This window comes from Suillus clintonianus (assembly GCF_016758775.1).
Source record: "Suillus clintonianus strain FC179 chromosome Unknown DEU56scaffold_8, whole genome shotgun sequence".
Lineage (NCBI taxonomy): Eukaryota > Fungi > Basidiomycota > Agaricomycetes > Boletales > Suillaceae > Suillus > Suillus clintonianus.
Window position 1 is genome coordinate 484,071 of NW_024539232.1, and position 19,901 is coordinate 503,971.

General features: G+C 48.1%; 6 protein-coding genes across 6 annotated transcripts; 2 read left to right on the forward strand and 4 right to left on the reverse strand.

Annotated features, from left to right (window-relative positions):
- Positions 1-65: 65 nt before the first annotated feature.
- Positions 66-1,445, forward strand: DEU56DRAFT_778105 (uncharacterized protein). Its single transcript, XM_041351813.1, is given in 3 exon segments — positions 66-813; positions 829-1,309; positions 1,335-1,445. The coding sequence occupies 3 exon segments, from the start codon at positions 156-158 to the stop codon at positions 1,336-1,338; spliced, it is 1,143 nt and encodes a 380-aa protein (XP_041213252.1). The 5' UTR covers positions 66-155; the 3' UTR covers positions 1,339-1,445.
- Positions 1,446-1,662: 217 nt separating this feature from the next.
- On the reverse strand, positions 1,663-3,883 carry DEU56DRAFT_752375 (cytochrome P450; the record flags this gene model as incomplete). Its single annotated transcript, XM_041349625.1, has 12 exons — positions 1,663-1,815; positions 1,864-2,157; positions 2,209-2,385; positions 2,436-2,446; positions 2,500-2,539; positions 2,587-2,645; positions 2,697-3,007; positions 3,058-3,072; positions 3,128-3,198; positions 3,249-3,330; positions 3,386-3,429; positions 3,479-3,883. The coding sequence occupies 12 exons, from the start codon at positions 3,881-3,883 to the stop codon at positions 1,663-1,665; spliced, it is 1,662 nt and encodes a 553-aa protein (XP_041213253.1).
- A 1,598-nt stretch (positions 3,884-5,481) lies between these two features.
- Positions 5,482-6,568, reverse strand: DEU56DRAFT_728126 (uncharacterized protein; the record flags this gene model as incomplete). Its single annotated transcript, XM_041348027.1, has 4 exons — positions 5,482-5,720; positions 5,925-6,078; positions 6,134-6,342; positions 6,391-6,568. 4 exons carry the CDS (start codon positions 6,566-6,568, stop codon positions 5,482-5,484), a joined length of 780 nt encoding a protein of 259 aa, XP_041213254.1.
- Positions 6,569-10,809: 4,241 nt separating this feature from the next.
- On the reverse strand, positions 10,810-11,299 carry DEU56DRAFT_908326 (uncharacterized protein; the record flags this gene model as incomplete). The annotated part of the gene is made up of 2 exons (XM_041356984.1): positions 10,810-11,110; positions 11,172-11,299. The coding sequence occupies 2 exons, from the start codon at positions 11,297-11,299 to the stop codon at positions 10,810-10,812; spliced, it is 429 nt and encodes a 142-aa protein (XP_041213255.1).
- Positions 11,300-12,313: 1,014 nt separating this feature from the next.
- On the forward strand, positions 12,314-15,665 carry DEU56DRAFT_869083 (uncharacterized protein; the record flags this gene model as incomplete). Its single annotated transcript, XM_041355529.1, has 11 exons — positions 12,314-12,461; positions 12,507-12,712; positions 12,766-12,990; positions 13,060-13,137; positions 13,197-13,240; positions 13,277-13,319; positions 13,752-13,825; positions 13,876-14,252; positions 14,299-14,521; positions 14,575-14,897; positions 14,953-15,665. The coding sequence occupies 11 exons, from the start codon at positions 12,314-12,316 to the stop codon at positions 15,663-15,665; spliced, it is 2,454 nt and encodes an 817-aa protein (XP_041213256.1).
- Positions 15,666-16,800: 1,135 nt separating this feature from the next.
- Positions 16,801-19,402, reverse strand: DEU56DRAFT_752378 (adaptin N terminal region-domain-containing protein; the record flags this gene model as incomplete). The annotated part of the gene is made up of 9 exons (XM_041349626.1): positions 16,801-17,136; positions 17,167-17,273; positions 17,340-17,719; positions 17,772-17,920; positions 17,968-18,245; positions 18,353-18,464; positions 18,970-18,991; positions 19,044-19,168; positions 19,268-19,402. 9 exons carry the CDS (start codon positions 19,400-19,402, stop codon positions 16,801-16,803), a joined length of 1,644 nt encoding a protein of 547 aa, XP_041213257.1.
- Positions 19,403-19,901: the final 499 nt, after the last annotated feature.

A 19,901-nucleotide genomic window follows, 5' to 3' on the forward strand; every position in this document is an offset into this window, starting at 1 on the left:
ATAATTTGTCAAGCTAACTTATCATCTATTTTATTTTATTTTATTTTATTAGATCTTTCGTTTCTCAAGGTTCAAAGTCTCCCCTATCCAGACCATATACAAGGAAGACAGTCGTTCCTTCTTGTGTACAACACACGAAAGGTGTCGTGATCGAGATGAGCGATAAATTTTCACTCGTCGAAACCAGTCAGGATCCCATAATTTCACCTTCACCTCATCTACCAGCCGAGATCCTGTCTCTGATCCTGTCCAAGATTTTACCGTCGTCGGTCAAATTATGGACTACCCACTTGTTGAGGGGTTTCACCCATGTCCTGCTCAGCTGCTGTCTTGTATCAAAAGCTTGGTGCGGGCCTGCAAGGGAAATGCTGTATAAATCTATTCGACTGTCTCAGCTCAAATCCCTTCCCCTACTTCTGCGCACCGTGCGCAGCGAGAGCTTCGGTGGCCATTGCCCTGCTCTTGCCCTCCATTTTAGGCCTTCGTTTCCGGAACTCGCTGTCTTTAAGGAGATTAGGCAATTCGCGACACTCGCTGGAGAGATTGTCGTCTGCTGCCCGAAACTTCTTTACCTGACAGGAGATTGTGGTCTCCTGGACTTCACCAGCACCATGTCCCATCCTGGGTACCCATATTTGACGTACCTCCAAGTATCTGGGCAGGACCTCGAACTCCTTGCCCCTCTCCTACCTCATCTATGCAATCTCAAGTCTTTCGAGATGATTCAGAGCTGCGGTGATAGCGATATGCTGAACGATTGCTTTGAGCCGCCTAGCTTCAAGCTTTCGAAATTATCGATATCTCGGACAGAATTTACTCCTAACCTAACTCCTGGCCTGTGCAAATGGCTATTCGCATCCTCTTCCGAAAGTGTTGAGTCCTTGACGGTGCAGGAAGTAGGCTCGAACCTGCAACACTTGATCGGGGTCATGGTAGCTTCTGTGAGGGAGCTTCACATCAAGAGTATTTATTACGACGAATCGGAGACCAATTCAGAAGCTACCGAATTCATATCTGGGTTGGCAGGACTGCGAAGGCTTCGCATTGACCCATGGTATTTCAAAACAGAACATTTGCTCAATTTACAATCATCATTGGAGAAATTCGCATTCTCACCCTATGGCGAGCGTGTACGTGATGTCCAGACCCTGTTGCAGTCGGGTTGGCAGCCCTCCCTACAGTCACTGGACTTGCATTTGAAGCCGTTCTCCAGCATGGAGGACTGGGCCAGGCTCATAGATGACTCGCGGGGGTGGCAAGATGAGCTGACGCAGACTTGTGCTGCTCGCGGTATCCAGTTGAACAAGATTCGTGCTACATAATACCTTGGCAAATTGATGTCTGGTATTCCCCTTCCTCCTTGTCTTTCTTAGTACGATTCGGATACGTCGTTTCTTTACTGAATGTTACACCGAAGTCGCGTGCATGAACAGATTACTATACGATTTGCAGATATATGATCCTGAACAGTCATCATGCCCCATGGACAATCCTGAGCATTAATTACATTATCAGCCCTTCATGGCATACAGTCTGACATGACAGAACTATTACGATACCAAGCATGCGCACCACATCTGATCTGAATACAATGTACCATCTAAGAGTCCCGGCGGCGAATAAGTGAGGAAAACATAGCAATATTGGAACCTGCGTAGTCAATCACTCATACCGACGAACTTTCAAAGGTACTCCAACACCATCCTCTCCAACAACCCGCGGACGAGGTAAAATCCCCCTCCCAACCTCAACCTTCGTATCCGGTCCATCCCGCATCTCAAACACGTAGTTCTTCACCAGAATCAACAAAACCGTCTATATCGCAGTGAGTAACGTTCATACTAGCTGATTCATAGAAATCACCTTGAATTCCGCAACTGCGAAATCTTTTCCAAGACACGTCCTTGGGCCGTCGATAAATGTCAGAAGATGCCTGTGACCTTGGACGTCCTTGGCTTTCCCGCTGATGCCTTCTTCAGCCAGCCAACGTTCAGGCTTGAATTCCTTTGCGTCAGGTCCCCAGACTGCCACAGAGCGATTGATCGCCGTGGCTGATATGTTAATAAATGTCCCCTTCGCTACAGATATACTGTCCGTCATTTTCCCGGACGCGGTGCGCACAGGTTCGCTCAAGGGAATAACGTCGTCTGCAGATGCCTGTATATCTATGGTCAGGGTGTCTATTCGTATGTAGACAGGCGCACTCACAAGACGGACGAACTCGGGTACCGCAGGATGGAGTCGTAGGATTTCATGGACAACTGCATCCAAGTATGGGAGATTGGCCTTCAATTGGTCATATGTCGGATCAGCGCCAAACGCGAGCAGTTCTTCTCTGAGCCTCGTTTGGATGTCGGGGTGTTGTGATAGGTGGATCAGCGCCCACTGATGATCACATAAATAGCGGCACAGATGTTATGAGACAGTGGACATACCGTAAGACTGACTGCGAAGGAAGAATCAGCCGATGTGATAACACCATAAGAGAAATAAACTCACTGGATGTCGTCTCATAACCCGCGAGAAGCAGGACCTTCATCTGCAGGACGTTAGCTTGCAAAAATGGCTGTGATACTCTCCACGGACCTGAGCCACTACTTCCTCTTCGGACATATGGAGCTCAGCATCCTCACTTTCAGATTTGACTGATCGTTGCGTCAATAAAGGGAATACAACGGATCATGAGAAGTGCGTACGCAGCAATCCGATGATGGACTTCTCCTCGTCTCTGTCACTCATATTCGCATCCTTTTCCCGGCGACTGCGAACCAACAACTCGTTCGATATTTCTCCCATAGTTGTACCAAGTTTCTTGAATAGCACCGTCCGCTTAGTGGGGAGCTTGGTAATGATAGGAAACACCGATGCGAGCAGGATAAAAGCTTGGTTAAATGCTGAAGCCTGTGAGTTGTTTCCAAAAGTATCAAACGCCTCGGTCACGCTAGCGCGCTTTCCATCGAGCGAACCAAAATCATGGGAGAAACCAGCGATGCCAATCGTATCCAAACTGGTGTTGTGTCATTTTCGATGCTTGAAGGGCAAAAATGTACCACTTACGCTACGTGATTCATCCTTGAAGTCGTTTCGATGAGGAGTGCGAAATTTTCATGCCAAAAAAGCTACGTACCAGTTTTGTACTTCAATGATAGCATTCCCGTCTTTGCTCGATTCTATAATGGTATCCCATTTACCTTTGACCTGTAAAGCATCAAGCTCAGTGATGCATGTCTGACATTGTGAATCCGTACCTTGTATGCTGAGTCATAAAACACTGCTGTAAGTTTCCGAATGGCTGCATTGCTGAAAGCTGGCGTAAGGGCCTTCCGCTGCCTGATTCACAGATAGTCGATCAGTCTCTGGCGCGAGGACAATAACTGAACAGCACCTTCTGTGGGTTTCACCCTCGGACCATAGTAGCCCTTTGCCGATCTGACAAGATGTATCAGATAGATGAAGTAAGAAGAGGACTTTAACATACTGATCCCTCTAAAAGTGCCAACGAAAGGGGCGTTTTCACATAGGTCCATGTCTCTCGGGCAAAGAAATGTGCTATAGCTCTCGGGTCGGACAGTATGATTCTAGTTTGTCCGAGGACGCTCGGAATCGTGTACGCTACCCCATATTCCTCCGCCCATTGTTCATACATTGTACCGGCATCATGAGATGAGCCGAGGTCGTGCGAAACGCCGTATACCAAGCTGGTACGAGGTGGACCCCGGAGTTGAGTTGTCTTCAAACGCCAGCGAAGCACCCCTAGGACTTTGACAAGAGCCCATAGCGCAGCAAATGAACCAGCGAGATTGAGTGCGCCAAACGACCGTGCGGTCGTCCAGAGACTTAGTGGAGAAGGTAAAGCTGGTATAGTGATAGTAGATACGTTCATTGTTGTGTTGGATTCGACATGAGATCAATTAGGAGATTTATAGGCATTGTCTGTGGCAGCGGCAAGAACCACGCAGTTCACCGGCTTCTGTATAGGAAAAGAACACTGCGGGAGTGTTTCCCCGGCACCGGTGTTTATGGTCAACAATGCTTATTCATAGAAGCCGAAAGGTGTGTCTGAATTGAAATTGTTGCCAACTACTTGGACCTGGACGAACTAATCAGTCTACACGAGTGGAGAAGGTGTCATGGGTGCAAATATTAAGCGGGAGCCCATTCAAAGCTTCAAGTGAAGGTGATAGTCTGGCTGAATATTAGGCAGCCTTACAAGGAGATAAGTCACCTTAAGTTCGTGCCGTGGTGATTCGCAACTCCTGGCCCGGAAAGTTAAAACAGCGCGGGAGAAAATGGACGGCAAGCAACACCCGTCTCTTGCAATCGCGTGGGCAACTCGATTCGGCAGAGGTTAGGGCATAAATCCATTCAACTGATAGATTTTTGGTAGTCTCCCCTAGCCAGACCATATAGAAGGAAGACAGTCGTTCCTCACCCATGGATGGATGGATGTCACCATGGAATGATACACGTCAGTCAAGACAGGGCTGACGGCGGTCCCAGTGCGGGCAAGAGAACCAATCTGGGGGCAGGCGCAGCTCTATTACTAGGCGTGTGATGTTGACGACTTGGATGACTAGGGCACCACGGTGCACTTGTCAAAGGTTTTTAGACATACTAGACATTTGATTATGATGGTGATGAACAAGCAATTGCATGCATAATCACTGCGGAAACGAGATTTTGTGCAGACCTGGACAGTGTGCGAAAAGGCCACATCAAAAAATCAAAAAAGTATGGGACAAGGGGGAACGCTCGTGGGAACGATTTGGGCATTTTCGCGTAGCCCACATGGCCCCGGTTAACGCGCTCACCTGTGACTCCCACGTAACCCTTGTAATTAGAGGTGGATGTGGGTTGCCTGGGCGCCTCTAGCTACAGGTAGATACTGCAATATAGCGCTTGGATGGATAATTGCTGGGTATTTAGGGTGGGTACTTAGCAAAAATGAACCGTACTCGGTAGTAATGAGTCACTAGGCACCTCGGCAATGTGCCGGCGTGCTATTAATATCGTTACCTTCGGCAATATGACGTTCCTGGCCCCGACACCGTTCGGCAAATCCCGCAAACCTTCGTGCTCGCTGTCTGCCGCAGTGAGCTCGCATTTGAGGTGTTTCCTTTACCGTTTCGCATCGGATCTTTTTGCAGACGGACATATAACATTATAAAGACTATTCTATAAGCAACAGTAAGGAATTTACGCGCTGGGAGACTGCTCAGGACCACTGCTGGACCCCTCCTCATCACTGTCTTCGATGAATTCAGCACTCGTGGGTTTGGTTCTCTTCTGCCTCTCAGCCTGCTTTCCCCTGCGTGATTTTCGAGTCCTCTTAGAATTTCCTTTGGCCACAGTGGAATCTGTAGTGCCGTCGGCCATGGTGGTATCTGTAGCGCCATCAGCAGGTGCCTTGCGCTTACGCGTCTTGCCTGCATCCGAGCGCTTCTTGCGCACCGTGCCTATCACCTCGCCTGCATCCGAGCGTCATTGAATGTCCGTGCGAAGGTTCTCAAGTTCACGCCGGTTGAGCTTCTTCCAATGGCAAGCACCTGTCACCAAAGCATCGTGAAGAGTGCGCACTTCAAGCACAGTGTGCATATGGGAAGGTGCAAGGAAAGGGAGACCCTCTGGCCAACCATCTAACTTGACTCCATAGACCAAGACAATAGCCTTCTCGTAGTTTTGATAATTCATTGTGAGGTCCATTTTCCCTGTCGCGCGTCCTGATGAAACATCAGCGGGAATGAATGTGAATGAGTATAAAAAACGTACGAAGTTTACTCATCATGATTGCAGCAGCTTGCTTTTGCAGGGAAGTGAGATCTTTGCGCTCGGATATATCTAGTTATATGATGCATCAGTTAATAGATAGACAAAAAAAACGAGCCTACTTTTCTTCTGATTGCAGGCCCATTCTTCGAACTGACGTGTGATATCATCAAGCGCTAGACTCATCTGATCCTCCCAAAATTCGTGTGCGTTGTCCGTTGCGATCCATGTCGACTGAACTTGGTCGTTGACGTGTCCCCGAACCATGAGAACAGTTGCATATATGCTGGCTCGGTCATGGAGTGCATGAAGCTATAGAAAACAAGTTGTCAGTCGTCGAGTATACCACAGAAAACATCAAAATTACCTCCTTTGAGATGCGATCCATCACTGCGACCGCATCTCGAGCCGCTGACACATTGGTTGCGCGAACTCCACTCATCTTGAGGGCACGGTACTCAGTTAGCTGGTCGATGTAGTCCTGTTCTTCGGTGGCCGACAGCTGCTTGTATGCAGGGTCACTATCAATGATGTTTTGGATTTCCTCCAAGCTGTACTTGTCCCCGCTGGGGCGACCTTGAGCTGGTTGTTAGATTATGGACCCATCATATGTAATTTACGTACCTTCATTAAGTTCCTTGGATTTGACGTGCACAATCGCATTACGCAATTGCGTGCAGCGTTCTTTGTGATAATGCGTCTTGAGACCGAGGATGTCCTTGACTTGCTTGTCGGAGACGTCGTGAGTGACCGCCAGCTCATGGAGTCTGTTGGATTGATCTTGAACGAATGTTGTGATCATGTCTTGAAGCTTCTTCCTCTTCTCTACCTTCTGTGCCATTTTAATGGCGTGGGATTCTTGCTCGGCGATTGTGAGAGGTCGACGGGAGGGACACATTCGTGCAGGTATTACGGGGTGAATGGGGTTACGAGTGGCCCACAAGGAGCTGTCTCCCTTCTCCATGATGCGGTCAGTCAATGATACTGGTGCAGGAACAGGAGGGGGACTGTGATGGGGAGGTAGAGTTGTTTCTCGCGCCAGGGAACTGGCATCAGCATCAGTGGTGGAAACTGGGACTTGTGCTCGCGCCAGGAAACTGGCATCAGCGTCAGTGGTGGAAACTGGGATTTGTGCTCGCGCCAGGGAACTGGCATCAGCGTCAGTGGTGGAAACTGGGATTTGTGCTCGCGCCAGGGAACTGGCATCAGCGTCAGTGGTGGAAACTGGGACTTGTGCTCCCGCCAGGGAACTGACATCAGCGTCAGTGGTGGAAATAGCTGGGAGGCTGGGGAGAGCCACAGTGCCCTCCGGCATCGTCATTAGCAATGACAGAATATTTTCTGGCAGGTCTGCCACCATTGACGCCAATGCCGTCATGACTGCTGGGTCATTCCAGTCGATCCTGGTGCTGAACTCCTCAATGGGTGGAGGCGGAAAGAACAAATGAGGGAGATGATGAGGAGGCAAGAACGAAGGTGAGAATTGATGAGGAGGAGGAGGGATGGTGTTATGATCATCATCAGTGATGCCGCCAGCATCGTATCCCAAGCCCTCGAAATTAAACGAGGGCAGATGGTGGTGGAATTCCGACATGCATAGTATTGTCAAGTCTGGGTGTGCCGAACACTCTGCCCTCCTCCTAAAGTCACAAAAATTTAAATTATTTGCTCATCAAATCAATCAAACATACCAATAATTGTTTCCTTGCAAATCAGTGTCCCGGAGTCCATTGACAACAACATCACGTGAAACCTAAGAAAGCCCCTGTGAGACGCGCTCGAAATCCACAAGCAGAGCACAACATACATACAACACACGAGTTAATGCGAAAATAAGATATACTTGAAGGCGACTGCTGTTGTGCTGTGGCACTACAACTTGAAAAAAATATGTGATCAGTAATCAATGTCAAAATTTTAACGAAGCATACCAATCAATGTAGTGTGGCGCAATAGCATCTTGAGGACCTGGTCGCGGTAGGTAGAAGGAAATTGAGGACTTGGTTGCGGTTGAAGACGGGGCAGGTAGAAGGAAGTTGAGGACTTGGTCGCTGTTATGACAACGGTCGTAGTCGGACTGGGATGGGTAAGCGAAGGACGACGGTCCTAAGCTATCGTATCGTGTATCAGTTGAACATCAATATACCTGGTAGCCTAAGCCGTCAGGTTGTGACAGAACGGAAGGGGAGGTAAGCTTCTAAGGCGAGAGCTGAAGAAGGGTTTCGTGTTCGACGATTAAGTCTAAACGAGGGATCGGTATCGACTCAAAGACAAACAGTCTAAGAGAAGATGTATCGGACTCAAGGATAGCGATCCAAGAGTATAGAGGTTTCGTGATCAGACTCAAGAGAGTTAACTCAAGAGAATATACAAGTCAAGGTAAAACCCAGTAGAATCAAGTTAGGGAATAATGGTACAAGTGGATCGACTATATATAGGTAAGGATCACAGTGTTCAGGGCAGGTCTGGTAATTGTACAATGGTCAAGAAGGATATATCGGGTAGGCAGGAGTAGGCAGGAGTCCATGAGGTCAGGGTCAGTGTTCCGTAGGAACATCAAGGGAAAAAGAAGTGAGGCCATGAGGCCATAGATCAAGGGTCGAAATGGAAGCGTCTAGCTTCTATCACAGAAGGTCAGGGTCGGCGGGGATCAGGAAGTGCATCAAGCATCATGGTGAATTGTGAAGAGGTGAAAGGGTGTGACGTCGTGATGAGGTGAAGAGGTGAAAGGGTCAGAAAAAGATAGGGAGGCGTCATGTTACTGTAACAGTCGCGGTTGAAGTTGAAGAATGGGGTTGGGATAGCTGCAGTAGGTAGAAGGAAGTTGAGGACTTGGTCCCGGTTGAAAAATGGGGTTGGGAGGAGGGTAGAAGGGTGTTAAGGACTTACTTTGGTGTTGATGTGCTGACTCGGAGTGATGGCTGATTGGGGCGGCCACATGCCCAGTTATGCCAGTGTGTCACCCGCAGCGTAGCGCTAGCCTGAGGCAAGCGAAATAAGTAAAAGTATATTGCACCTAATTACATACCTGAGTACCACTCTCGAGCACAGATTCATCTGTCAAATGTAATAAGACGGTGAACGCTGCGACCCGTGTGAGAAGGTGAGAAGCCCCTTAGCACATAGCACGTACCTTGACTGAATTGCTTCCATCTCATTCGGAGTTTCCCGCACTGCTATTAATAAGTCGGCTGTGATCTTCATCACACAAATTGACGAGTCAGAATTGATTGATTGATTGATATCATGGATTGTCATCGATCATCATTCATCATGCATCGCCACAAGAATCCTTCCTGCTGATTGCCGCCGATGACACGCGCAGAAATGCAGCATCAGGCATCTGCACGTTGGCTTGCAAAGCCAGGGTAAGTCATATCAATCATCATCTGTATTTTACCGAAAGCTTACAGACTAGTGTACGAGCTGCACAAAACGAAAAGGCACGCAGACAGATCTATGGAGTGCCGGTGGTGCACAAAGTAGAGCGCGTGAATATAATAACCCAATTGGGTAATCCACGCTCGTCGCTCACTCCACTCCGCACGTTGCCGAAACCTTCGTGCTCGCTGTTGCACACAGTGAACTCGAGTATTTCATAATTTCAATGTATTTTCTCCATGCCTTTTCACTGTACCACGTTATATGTCATTTAATATACTATATCTCGCATTTTCAGACCTAAGTAAGCTGAGAACAAGTGTACATATATGTATTAATACTCCACAAGCAACTTAGCTCCTCCACCTCATCCATGGGCCTTGAGCCATTGCTCCCTGGTCGAAAAAACACCATTTATATGTAAGAATGTCCATAGATAAAAAGAAATTCAAACCAAAGGGTGCTGGAAGCTGAGAAGGGCACTCTGAAGAGAACATTGAGGGCAGGAGAAGAACAGGATAGCATACATGGGCCAGGGCATCAGCCAAGCGTTTAAATATGTCATATAAACATACCTGAGTGAAGAAAGAGTAAAGGGAAAGCACCAGGACAGCAAAAAATGCGACCAAGGCAATGGATTGGCTGAAGATCATGTAGAAGTCAACATAATTACTCACCAGTGATAGGAGGACAGGAGCGGTGTTCATGGAGGGTATTATGACTCTATTTGAGTCAAATGGGCCACTAAACCTGGCGATAAAATAGCTAGATGAGATACAATGATTAAAACAACAGAAAATGCGAAAAACTAAGTAGAGGCTCACCATGGGGATCAGAGCGCAGTACTGGTATATAGGACAGTGTAGAACATGCCCCCAAAGCACTACCACTAGGTTGGATGGTGTGTATGAAGTGGAGAACGTGTTAGCAACAAAAATGGTCAAAAAGTGAATCATAAAACTTACCATGCCAGAGCGATGCCCAGTAGGAGTACCAAAGGCAGTGAGGTCACAGAGTAATACAAGGCATCCCAAAAAGTCATTATACCAAGGTGGAAGAGCTGTGATTAGGAATAGGACGGGTTATTGAGAAAATATGGGAACATGTACCAAAACCACTCACTTTGCCACTTTGCGACATGATACAGAGGCCAAGAGTAAATATATTGACCTCATCAAGTGCATGAATAGGTCAATAACACCTAGAAATGTCAACACAGCAAGTTTCGAGACATACCAATATGATGTGGTTGAATTAGAGTCAAATTGAAGGTTTAAGGGGTACATGTATGGTGCGTTACACAGTTGCCATATGTGTGCCGCAGTGTAAACACACACATAATCTCTCGATAATGACTTGCTTTCATCCTACCTCAACCACAACTCACTGGTATGTCCTGGAAATCACTCTGATAATATTTCTAGGTGTTCTTTACATGTTCGGCTCTTTTTTGGATCGATATACGTCCCCAGGGTGTCCCTATTGGCAAAGTGAGTGGTTTTGGTTCATGTTCCCCTATTGTCTTAATAGCTCGTCCTATTCTTGATTCACTGCTCTTCTACCTTGATACAATGAGTTCTGAGAGATGGATCTCTTAAAATCAAACTTTTTAGATCAATGAACACGAATTTTGATTTCACTCTCTACTACATATATCCTAGTCTAGTACCGCGTGTCCTGGGTCATTTGTTCCGACAAATCCTCGACATACGTCCAGATACTATCCTCGCTTGAATTTGCAGATAAGGCAGGCGATGATGGGGCAGACAAGGTAGGCGATGATGGGGCAGACAGGGCAGTCCGAGGGACATGGGGTGGCCAGAAACGACCCCCTACACGGGGGCGCGCTTCCACCGCGCCCTCATTGTATTTCCTCGTATACAAGCGCAAAGCATCCACCCAAGTCTCTTGTCTGACCTGGATGGCCCCGCTGATGCCTTGAGTACGTTCACCAACGTCAAGCCTAAAGTAGTTAGACATGTAGTTAGTAGAGTGAAAGGAAAATGAAATCAGAAGTGACGCACCAATGAAAGAAAATTCCTACCTCCTGGCCCACTGTAATAACCCAATATGTGTCAGGGTGCTCGCCGGGATGTGGTGCATGCAGCTCGCTAGGGTGAGGGACTGGTGGGACGTAAGGGGCAATGCGCATCGTGGCATCTGTGAGGGCAGCTGTAAGAGAGTCACCAAGGTCGGATCAGAGAACGGAAATAGTTGTGGGAGGTGATGGGGGATCCGTGGAAGCTGACGACAGCATGTTGGAGTGAGATGCACGAGGACGAGGGTTGGAAAATGTAATGTGTTCCTCGTCAGTTTTAGTCGTGCGCTTCTTGCTGTACATGATAGTATTGAAGGGAAGGTCTGTAATTTAAAGTCAGCTCGAGACTCAAGTTCAAAATCACCACATACCTGACACAGTCATTGCCTGCAACAACTCATCCAACCCGCGGCGTCTACCTGAAGTGGATGAAGACATTGAAGACGTTGAAGACGTTGAAGAAGTTGCCGTCTGTTACGGTCTGTAATCTCCTGAAACACCAAGATCAGTGGTCACGTGCCATCATTATTCTGTCTTCGTTGATTGGTATTGCACAGACAGATCAATATGTTAATAAAATCTCGAAATTGAACACGACTCACCACTCAAAAGGTAAGGCAAATCAAAGCTGATCGCAATCACCAGGGTCTTCGAGTCCACGTGAACGAGGTCTATGGGCCAAAAGCACTTGCGACTCGTGCCGTCAAGGCCCGTGGAGAGCAGCGTGCCCGACTTCAAGGTAAGTTTTACTGTGGTTGGACAATTAGAAAGACTTACAGTTCTCCAGCAATGTCTCCCGAGGAGCGCCGCAGGCTTGAGGCACTTGCTCAGCAGCAGGCCGGTAACAGCGCTTTTGACAGCGTGAACTATGGCGATGACGACTTCAACAACATATTAGACGGCACTCACCCAATTGACATCAGTCATGCGGGAGGCGAGTTCGAGGATCTCGCATGAGAGATATACGGGGACCTTTGGACTCCGTAAGTCTGCGCCTGTTTGAGTTTGCTAACCGTATTCACTAACCCTTGCATTGATAGAAAATCTGCAAGCAAACAACGATGCCGTGTAGATCATCGGACTCGTAGAGATCGCATTCAGCGCCGTGTTGATGCCTTCGATCAACAAATGTTTGGACGTACTGATGCCTACCTTCAATGGAGCCACGAACGCGCTCAGCATGGGTTTCGGGGCTTCTTGGAGGTTCATAGGAATCAGTGTTCACATGTGGACCCTAACTCGGGCTCTTGGGATGTTCAAGTCGTCGACATTTTTTGTAAGTTTCATTTCCGGACTACACCCATTGGCTAACATAATTTAGACGCTGAGAAGGTCTCAGTAACTATCGCACCAACCGACCACTTCATTGCGTCTGCTCTCGTCCGCCATGGCGTCATTCCCTGCTCCCCAATATCACCAACTGTCACCATTTCCATAGATGCGCTGGAACTATACCGCGTTACTCGGTTGTGCAGTCCTCATCTCTCTATCCAAGCATTTGTGAAGTCCATCTGTGATTTGCATGGAGTAAGTCCGTTTTCTTGTTATATTTGCATGCTAGCGCTAACTTCTCACTCAAGACTGTCTTTCACAGGTACCTATCACGCCAATTTTCGATCTCGTTCGACCTCTATCTCCAATTACGCAGTCGCGTGGATTCCCTTGTCAACGCTACCATTCATCGCACCTCTCCCGACTGGCGTTTGAGGAACGCTTGCCCCTGCTGTACGTATGAGCTGAAAAACGAGCCTGCAATGACTTTCCGTCTGCTCTATGCCATGGACGGCAACGACTCACTCAAGAGGGTCTCGCGATGACTGATAGGCGCCGACGGAGACTATTCAGGGCCCTCAATCGAACTTCCTACTACACAGCGAGTGTGCAACGATCGGTATCTTTCCCGTGAATATGTTAACGAGTGGGCGAATCCAGCACAACATGACGAGGATTCAGTAAGTTTTTTTTTTTTTTTTTTTTTTTTCATTTTCAAAAATAATGAATAACGACTAAGTATCTACAGGTCGAGCCTTCCGATGACGAGAACCCCTGTGCTGGGTGATGGAAGAATATGGATGACGAGAAGACGAAAAGATCCTGGGGGGTATATGATGAAACGGGGGTTTTCCTTGCCGTTGTAGGGAACTAGTTCCCTGTGGCCTTGTATTGACAGTTTCTACCTAGCTTTACTTACCCCTTTCCTTTGTTTATGTTGGCATTTGACTGCTTACCTAATCATCAAATCTTCGCACTACACTTCCACTCATTAGCAGTATTCAGTTCATATTCTGGTAGCTCCCCTTCTAGGGTTAAGTAGTAGCTTCCCCAGTTTGTAGCTTCTCTGGTTGTAGCTTCTTAGCTCACTAGTTTGCTCCTGATATCAAGTTCTAGCCTCATTGTCTGGAGTGACACCCTCCCTCTCTCTCTCTCTCTCATACACACACACACACACACTCTCTCTCTCTCTCCCTGCTTGAGCACTCCCTAGTCAAGAAAGCCTGGGTCTTACATTGTCTCTCAAGGCATAGCAGCTAGGCAGCAAGACCCAACACCTAATGCTACTCAGCAGATTTGTTGTCCCCACACCGTGTGTCGTCATGGTTTCTGTCTTCTTATTGCCGACATGGTCCAAAGCGGTGAACTGTAAGTCTTACTTCGTTTCTTTCCAACTTGTACTAACATCTACATTACAGTGCCAAGTACCCACTATCTGTTGTCGCCAAGCTACTCGATGCCCTGGGCTCAAATTTGGGCAGCGGTTATGACATTGGGTGTCAGTTTAAGACCACCCTCGATAACAGCGCATTGGGTCCACGCGCTCGCTTACTTCATCATACTTGTCTGGTTGGAGCCTTCCACGGACACGCACATAAACGCCTCTGCCAGTTATATCATCTCGCAACATATGTGACCGGTCTCAGACTCGAGGGCCTCGAGACTTGCGAACGAACATTTTCGAAATCCAACGCTCTAGCCTCGATGCTGCGATATGCCAGCGTGTTTCACCGTCAGCAGCTCATCGCGACATACTTTGAGCATAACAATGAATATGAAGTTTATCCGAGTCTCGGTGAGTTTTCGTTAATTAGATCAAACACTGTCTAATTCGATATTAGGAAATTTTTTACATAACAACTACAAGCAGGCGCTGAACATCCTCTCAGATGGTGAGATCAACCTCAAGAAGCTCATGCAAGACATTCACATCCCGGACGAGTCTGTATTCGAACGGTGGTTGCAAGAGGAAAGGGATTACCTTCACGGCCTGCACAGCGAGCCAGAGCACGAGACGCTGCAAATGGAATATTGGCAGAAGTTGACGAACCTCGCTGCCAGCCAGTACGTCTTTCTCTTGCAATGACTCAATGGGTACTACTATTTTCTCTTGCCAGGAATAACCTTGACAGCGCAAGATCTATCTGGGCGTCTGCAACACCCGCGAGCACTTCATTTAGCATGGCAGATGCTGCCGCAACTCGCAGAATGGAGACGGCTCGTAGACATACCCTCGAACTTTTCGAGAAGGATCTCACAACCGTGCAAGAACTTGAGATCAAGCTCGATATTGTGTGTAGGTGGGTTCCTGATGATCCTGAGTGGCAGAATGCTGGACGGATGGTCGCCAAAAGAAGATATCAGCGTGCTCTTGATACGTTAGAAGGTTTAGTTGTTGCTCGAATCTTTGAATTGACAAAAATGAACCGCTCTGGTACAGGTGATCATTGTTTCGCTTAACACAGGCTTCTTCCTCTGATGACTGCTTCTTTCAGGCTACAAATTGCGCAAGCACATTGCAAAGGCTTTGCAGACTCATTCCGCAGCCATTTGCACAGCTCTCGACCGGTACAATACCGCAGCGCTTGCACTCACTCCACCCCGTCGAACTCTTAAATGGGATGAAGTCATCGAATACGCATTCCTGGCCGACTTTGACTTACTACGTGATGCTCGGGAAGATGTATCAGAGCGTCCGTGGGCAACGCCGGCCTCTCGTCAAGCGATGGATTTGTATTTCAAGATGTGTCGTGCCAAGGAGGAGATAGTTCGCCTCAACATCGAGATTCGACGTCTCATAACATACATTCGAGACGAGGACCGCTACCTACGTGCTTGTGAGGCACAAACAATGCCCTTAGAACCTGCACTCTCTTACCAGATTGGCGCTCGACGCTTGGCACGTGGGAGAGCTAATGGTCATCTTTTGCAGCGTTTAGCAGATATTGCCGAGCTCCCTGGATTTAGCGGTTGCATCATCCCTGGAGAAAGTTCCAAATCTTCTCCTGGTGACAGCGCCAGCACACCACACATTCAAGTTCCATCTCACATCCGCATGCACCACGCCGCAAGACAATCTCTCATTATCCCGTCTCATTTGGATGTCCTAAAAACCCTGGAGGAACTGGAGGAGGAAGAGGAGGGTTCAGAAACAGTAGAAGAGGCTGCGCAGGCCCTACATGATGTTCTTAGGGTCTCTGCGGATTGATTCATAGGCTTTACTCGCGGAAGGGGGAGGAGAGCATGTCCTAGGAGGGGATCCAAGACATTTATGACATACATTGTGACAGAATTGTATACAATATACCTACTATGACATTGTGTAAAAATTTTGACGCGAAACGGTTGAGGGAACGCTTGGATTGCGAGCTCGCTGTGGCAGACAGCGAGCACGAAGGTTTGCGGGATTTGCCGAACGGTGTCGGGGCCAGGAACGTCATATTGCCGAAGGCAACGATATTAATAGCACGCCGGTGACGCATTATAGTTGATTTTTGCTAAGTACCCACGCTAAATACTGAACAATTATCCGTCCGAGCGCTGTTTTGATCTATCTACCTGTAACTAGAGGCGCCCAGGCACCCTACATCCGCCTCTAATTACAAGGGATACGTGGGAGTCACAGGTGCCTCATCCATGTACCGTGAACCCGCTCGGGAGAAAAGGCCCATCTGTTACTATCACGCACCATAATCAATTCTGTAATCAAATATCTCTTCGACTCAACACGTCTTTCATCGTCCCTTTGTAATGCACCATGCCGCTTTGCTAAAATCTTCCCACTGTTGGTGTCAAAAGGATGCTACATATGGTGCAAGCACTGCAACAGCGACTGATTGAAATTACCGGTGTTCACTAATTTGCCCGCTTGCCCACATGATAACAATCCGTATCTCCCAACAAATTTTCCATGCGCTGGTGCCAGATTGCATGTCGACAGTCTCCTCCTTCCGCTTGTCTTGATGGGATGCTTCATCGATAATCAGGACTACCAATCAGCAATTCAGTTCGATCTAGACGCACTCTCAAGTCACTCGTAGCCTTAGAATCTTAGCACAGGCCTTACTGCATCGCGTTTGGCAATTATCGTCTGTGGTGATACCAAGTGGCCAAATTTAATGGGTCGATGCCAGTGGACAGAGTCTCTTACGCGCAATCAAGCAAGGTCATTGGGTGGTTCTGGACGGCTCAAATCTAACGACTGAACTCGTCTGCGCAATAGACTGGCGTGTGTTCTTTGATATCCATCTTCAAATCACTTCGCCTCATTCCCCCATCCTCTCAAGCCCTCGGCAAAAGATCCCACCATGCATCAGCAATTTAGACAGCCTAATCTCGATGAATCATGGCAGAATGTCAGATGCACGATACTTTCCTGTGTGCTTTCCGACTCTTTCTTCTCCGCTGCATTTTTCTGTTGGCACATTAGTAACATCACGACTTGAAGGAGACCAAGTGCCCACCTCCTGAGCGACGAGCATCTTAGTATATGTCGCTTTCGTGTCCTTCAGGAAAATATCGTGGACAATGGATTTTTCCTGGAGCTCGCTCAGGGTTTGTGTGCAATTGAGAATGCGCTCGTTTGAATCATCGTCGATCGGTACCGTGACGAACTTCGACTGCCAGACTCGGATAATGGATGTCATGATTAGCATGGACTGGGTGGGCGTCGGTGAACACTATAGAAATATTAAAAAAGTAGTACGCACCTCAGCGCGGAGAGAATTGGCCTTTGGACTATCGTTCGCAAGCTCGTCAAATCGCAACACGAGCTTCGTCAGCGTTGAGGCGAGTACCGAACCAGTGAAAAAGTCACCTCCCGATGAGGGCTGAAATCATATCCTTAAGAATTCCGAACGACATGAACGGGCATACCACGCACCTCTCAATGGCGATTTGGACGCAGCCTTGACAGCCTCTAATCTCGCTGAGTTGGTGCTGGTGTACGCCATCTCCGTCGCATACGTTGGGTCAGCAAGCACCTCTGGCCTCCCGCTTCCCTCGACCTTCTTATCCTCCTTCTTATCCTCCTCTCCGCCAGCATTGTCCAGTAACCGCTGCTCGCTCGCAAGAATTGGGATCTCACCAAGCACTTTGCGGATATCCTGGAATGTGGCCTGAATGTCTGACAGGTTTTCAACATACTCGCCCAGAATCCAGAGGACGCTGCGGAAAGCTTTGCCAGATTCGATCTCTGTCAGAGTTTGAGTAAGCTTGTCGCATATGGACTGCCGGAGGTGCGGAAACTCCTCGACCGCTTCGCTGCGGGTACGTTAGTCAAATAAGATGTGGAAAATAGAGGGAAAAAACGAACCGGACGAAGGCGACGACGTCAAGCGCAGAGGGATTGTTTGAGTCTCCGAGGAATTCCATGAGTGCGTGGACAACGCTTGCAGCTACCTCAGAAAACTTGACCGCTAATACGTGGATCGACTGGACGAGAAGTTGCCTGTACTCCGGGGCCTATCCCAGTAGTAGTCCACAGTAACGTGAAGAACTGCAAGACCAACCTTCTCGAACTCGCGCTCCTGTGTCCATTGTAGCTGTTTCTTGAGGAAGAGAACAACTTCCTCCACGATCCGACTCGAGGTCATGCTGAGTACGATGCTTACGGCTTTCCTTCGGACCTCTATGTCGGCGCTGATACAATAGAACTCAGTAGCTGTTTTCAAGTAGTACTCGATCGATGTTCGTACCGCGACAAGACCGGCAAGATGTTCATGGTCAATCCATCCAGAATATGCCCATGCTTGGAGCGTAGGGTGTCCAAGCGATCCAGGACGATCAGCTTAACGTGATTGTCAGATTCTTTGACGACCAGATTCACGAAGCACGATGCGGCCGCTAAGAATCAAAGTGAGCAGACATGTGCACGGGACCTAATCGTGAATGTACCTTTCACAGCAGTGGGGTTCTGCGTGAGTGTGGTGAGCGTCGTAGCAGCCTCATACTTAACTGCATGCGACGATGAGCTCAACAATTCAAACATGCATCTAATATATCGTGGCTACAAGACGACAAGCGTGAGGAGAAGCAAGATAACCCAAGTGAAGAGGACTTACTCAATACGTTGTATCATTGATTCTTGCAATCCAGCCCGATAACTTCTATGAGGCTCATTTGCAAAAGCTCATCTAGACTTGTCAGCGGATGATACATGCTAATCAACCACTTGACAGCCTTTGGCATCGCGCGATGCGCGAGGAACACAAATGCGTTACGCTCGCACGTCGCGTCAGACTTTGCGGCGATGAAAGTTTACATGAGCCTGGGGGCATTTGGGATGAGATGCTCGTATTCGCGGCAGATAGTGTACAAAGCTAATACGGCGTTCTTGCGGGCTTATGAGTGACGGTGCTCAAGACAGCTGCGGCAGGTGGGGATGAGGGGATCGAGGAGTTCAGCATCTTTGTATATCTTCTGAAAGAAACGTAGAGTAGCACCGCGGATATATTCGTTAAGGTGTTGCTGTAGGGATATGAAGAACAGAAAAACGTGGGGAATAGCCTTACCAGGTCATTTCGGATTGCGTTTCTGGGCAAGGCAGTGAGTGTGTGCGCGGTAAGAGATGAACGAATACACGTACACGTGACAAGGAGAAATTAGAATCATCTCCTGCTTGAACTTCCCGTTCTCATCATACTTGGGACACACCTCCAAGTAGAAGTGAAGCAGCTTTTTGAGCAGCTTATTTCTGGAGGGTATGATATACTGTATAATAGCCATCAAGAGCGTGAGCTAGCCCATCATCATTGCATCAGCATCGCGTGCCCCACAAGAAAGATGAAGGTTCCCATTAATCGTTGATACAATGATCATCCTGCGCAACGTGTCCGGTCTCTCTTCATCTGTACCTTTCTCGAGCGACGCCCTGAGCTCCTGCGTAGATGAGCTCTCTGTGGTATCTTCGAACACGACTGTGTAAAATGGCGCCTCTGCTGCCATGATGACCTAGACGACGCGACAGATGTGAGCTCAAGCGTTAATTGTAGCATTGATCATGGCGCAATATTTGGTAGTCTCCCCTAGCCAGACCATATAGAAGGAAGACAGCCGTTCCTTCTTGATTATGAATATTTGGTGGACCTGTACACGTGCGTGATATGTGTGTTCCCGGTTTCGTCCTGTTCAGCACGTCGTTCACTCCTAGTTCCAGTTCCAGCCTTACCGATGAGTTTGGACTCATTTGTTTCCTACTTGAAATAACCTCGAGCTAGAACACACTCATGGCATTTCTCGGTCTTCGCAAATGAGGAGATGGGTGTTCGTGGTACGTCGTATGTTCTCTCTACTTTGACCTACCATGAAAGGGTAACAGCGGAGACGTATGCCCAGGATCCTAAAAACCCATACGGTGCTCAGATTGCAAAGGGGGCACATCATTAGAAGGCAGTTTGACTAGCTACAGGGTATTAGGCGCGTTATATTTTATTTCTTTTCACTG